The sequence below is a fragment of the Papilio xuthus genome, unplaced genomic scaffold (assembly GCF_000836235.2).
Source record: "Papilio xuthus unplaced genomic scaffold, Pxut_1.1 DF828142.1, whole genome shotgun sequence".
In the NCBI taxonomy this organism is placed as follows: Eukaryota; Metazoa; Arthropoda; class Insecta; order Lepidoptera; family Papilionidae; genus Papilio; species Papilio xuthus.
Window position 1 is genome coordinate 6,545,174 of NW_013530507.1, and position 2,740 is coordinate 6,547,913.

General features: G+C 39.6%; 1 protein-coding gene across 1 annotated transcript in view; it reads right to left on the minus strand.

The window, feature by feature from the left end:
- The window catches only part of Nedd4 (E3 ubiquitin-protein ligase Nedd4), a 19,903-nt gene continuing 17,163 nt past the window's right edge, over positions 1 to 2,740 (minus strand). Inside the window, exons 14-18 of the mRNA XM_013307069.1 lie at positions 2,622 to 2,728; positions 2,026 to 2,159; positions 1,449 to 1,677; positions 1,120 to 1,289; positions 1 to 831 (exon numbers count right to left, since the gene is read on the minus strand). Coding sequence (XP_013162523.1) covers positions 729 to 831; positions 1,120 to 1,289; positions 1,449 to 1,677; positions 2,026 to 2,159; positions 2,622 to 2,728 — 743 coding nt within the window. The 3' untranslated portion in view covers positions 1 to 728. The remainder of the gene's footprint in view (positions 832 to 1,119; positions 1,290 to 1,448; positions 1,678 to 2,025; positions 2,160 to 2,621; positions 2,729 to 2,740) is intronic.

The window sequence follows — 2,740 nt, forward strand, 5'->3', positions numbered from 1 at the left end:
AAGCTTCATTAAAATCTATTTTAGTGAAAAGATTTTGCGAATGCAATCAATATTAAAATTTGTTCTTTTTAATCTCTACAATTTAAAAAGGCTTGCTCATGTAAATTGACAATTAGCAATTACAGTTAGTTATAAATTCGTTGTCTCATCTCTTTTGAAACTATGACATAACATATCATACTAAATATTGTAACTTTTTCGTTATATTCTATTTTGCCTAAAATCTGACTAACAAAGCTGTCTTTACTAGCACGCGGTTACTGTATATAAGATATTAAGGAACTTATTGCTTTTGTTGAATACTTTATGTGAAATAACGTTTATAGTATGACTATAAACTGTTACTTTAAAGTTTTTCGTCATATGTATATTTATATATAAAGTTTATTATTATGTATTACATTATGTAATGTTTATGTAACTGTTTTCACGTAGGTTATATAGGTAGGATGGTAAAGTGAACGTTTTTAACTTGACTATAAACCATGGATTAGTAAATATTTTAGTTTTAGAATCTGTAAAAGCTTTAAAATAGTAATTACACGAATGTGAAATATTTAAAGTGATAAAGATAGGTGGCACTTAGTGATGTATACGTTGGTAAATCTGTAGTGTGTGTGTCAGAGGGGCGTTGTGTGTGGGCGGGGCAGTGGGCGGGGCAGCGGGCGGTGTCGGGGGCGGGGCAGCAGCAGACGACGCGCCAGCGAGCGCAGCGCATGCGCCGGCCCTCAGTCGACGCCCGCGAAGCCCTGCGACCCCTCGATGGCCTTTATCAGCTTCTCCCGCAGCTGCTGGTAGCTCTCGTACGGCGGCAGGTCGATGCGGTTGAAACTGACAACAAAGTACACATTATATTATATTTATTCAAAGTACTTATACAATTTAGAGATTTCTATCTAAACTTACATACGTGGTCAACGTGTTCTAAAATTAGTCCTCTTTCACTTCCCACCTTTTTCTTATAAAGATAATATGGTCAGAGGAGGGGATGCATAGGAAGTGAAAAACGCACAAAGATGCGTCGCCTACTTATACAGAATTGCGGATGTCTATGAGCATCGTGTGGCCGCTCTCACGTTTTGCCAAAAAGCAAAAAAATATGATTGAGAATAATTTTACCATGTATGCGCTCTGGGGTAGTTGTCAGGGGTGCCCCACTTCTCGATGGTGAAGAGTTGGGGTCCGTTGGAGCCGTACAGCTCCTTGAAGCCGTTCATTGGCACACGCGATGTGCCCGTCACGAACTGCAGCAGCCGGGAACGCATCTCATTCGAAAACGATAGCACCACCTGACGCACAACAATTATATCCTTAACATATTAGCTGTCGCCCGCAACTCTGTCCGCGCAGGATTTAAAAAACTTTAATTAGTAGCCTCAGTGTTATTCCAGACTATGTTCTACATCAAAATACAAAAAAAATCAAATATTTAGTAAATAATAACTGACCCTCCAGAACCACTGCACGACGAGATGGTTGGCGTGGTAGTCGCCCTTGTAGAGCGTGTTGGCGCGCCAGTCGCGCACGTCGATGTGCTGGATGCCGCACACCAGCAGCTCCAGCTCGTTCTCGTCGAAGATCTTCAGCAGAGGCAGCGGCACCAGACCGTCGAAACCCTCCAGGAAGGCGCACATCTGCTCCTGCACCCGGCTCACGAAACGCCACTGGATCACCAATCTGAACAAACGCCGGAGCCTTATGTGTTAATAAAAATAAAAACGGCAAAATATATTCTCTGAAGCTGAAGTTAAGTACAGATATAGTTTTTTTAGAATTTCAGGTTTCGGGAAAAACTTCCAAAGAGATAATATAATCTTAGGGGGCGTCACAGGCGCCCTTTTATGTTCGATTCTAACGCCTGCGGTGTGCCGTTATGCCCGGCGCCCTGGGCGGTCACCAAACTACGCCCTCTCTTAACTAAATAAAGTAAAATAAAGTAAAGTAAATAATTCATTCTATGTTTTATCAATTGCTTATATTTAATAACTTCAATGCCTTTAAAATGTATGTGTAAAGTGAGCTTACTTGATGTATTCGAACTTGTTATCATTATCAACAGGTATGTTGGCGCCGCCGGGCTTCAGCTCGCGCTGCACCGTCTTGCCCAGCTGCTCCTCGTCCACTGAGAACGTCAGGTACAGCTCGGACGGATCGTTTTCCTGATAACACCAACATTACGCATTCAACATCTTTCAACAATATTATAACTAACAACATGTCGTTTTATTTATTATCTTACTTAATATTATAAATGCCAATGTTTTTTAAAAAAATTAAAAAAACTTAGACTATTTAACAGTCTAAGATTTTTTTAATTTTTTTCTTATTCTACGCTGACGAAGTTGTAAGCGACAATTTATTATAAATAAGAAATTATAACTAATCTTAATAGTTTACCTTTATAAGATTGTATCATAGACAATAAAATAGTGAAACGTTCCAAAATATATTCATAGACAATAAATGTTATCCAGTCAAAGGCATAAATAATATTTATTTGAATTCAACTGTACGTATGTATACAGTCCAAACTGGATGAGCGAGAATACAGAGGAGCAAGATATATTCTCGCGTATCCAGGTTCGAAGGAAGCGAATGAAATATTTAGTGTGCAGTAGTACCTTGATCCACATGAGAGAGTTGTAGTACTCGAGGTCGACAGACTCCATGTCCTGCAGCGCTATAGACTTGCCCAACATCATCTTGTAGAACGGACGGATGAAGAAAGCTGAAATAATAC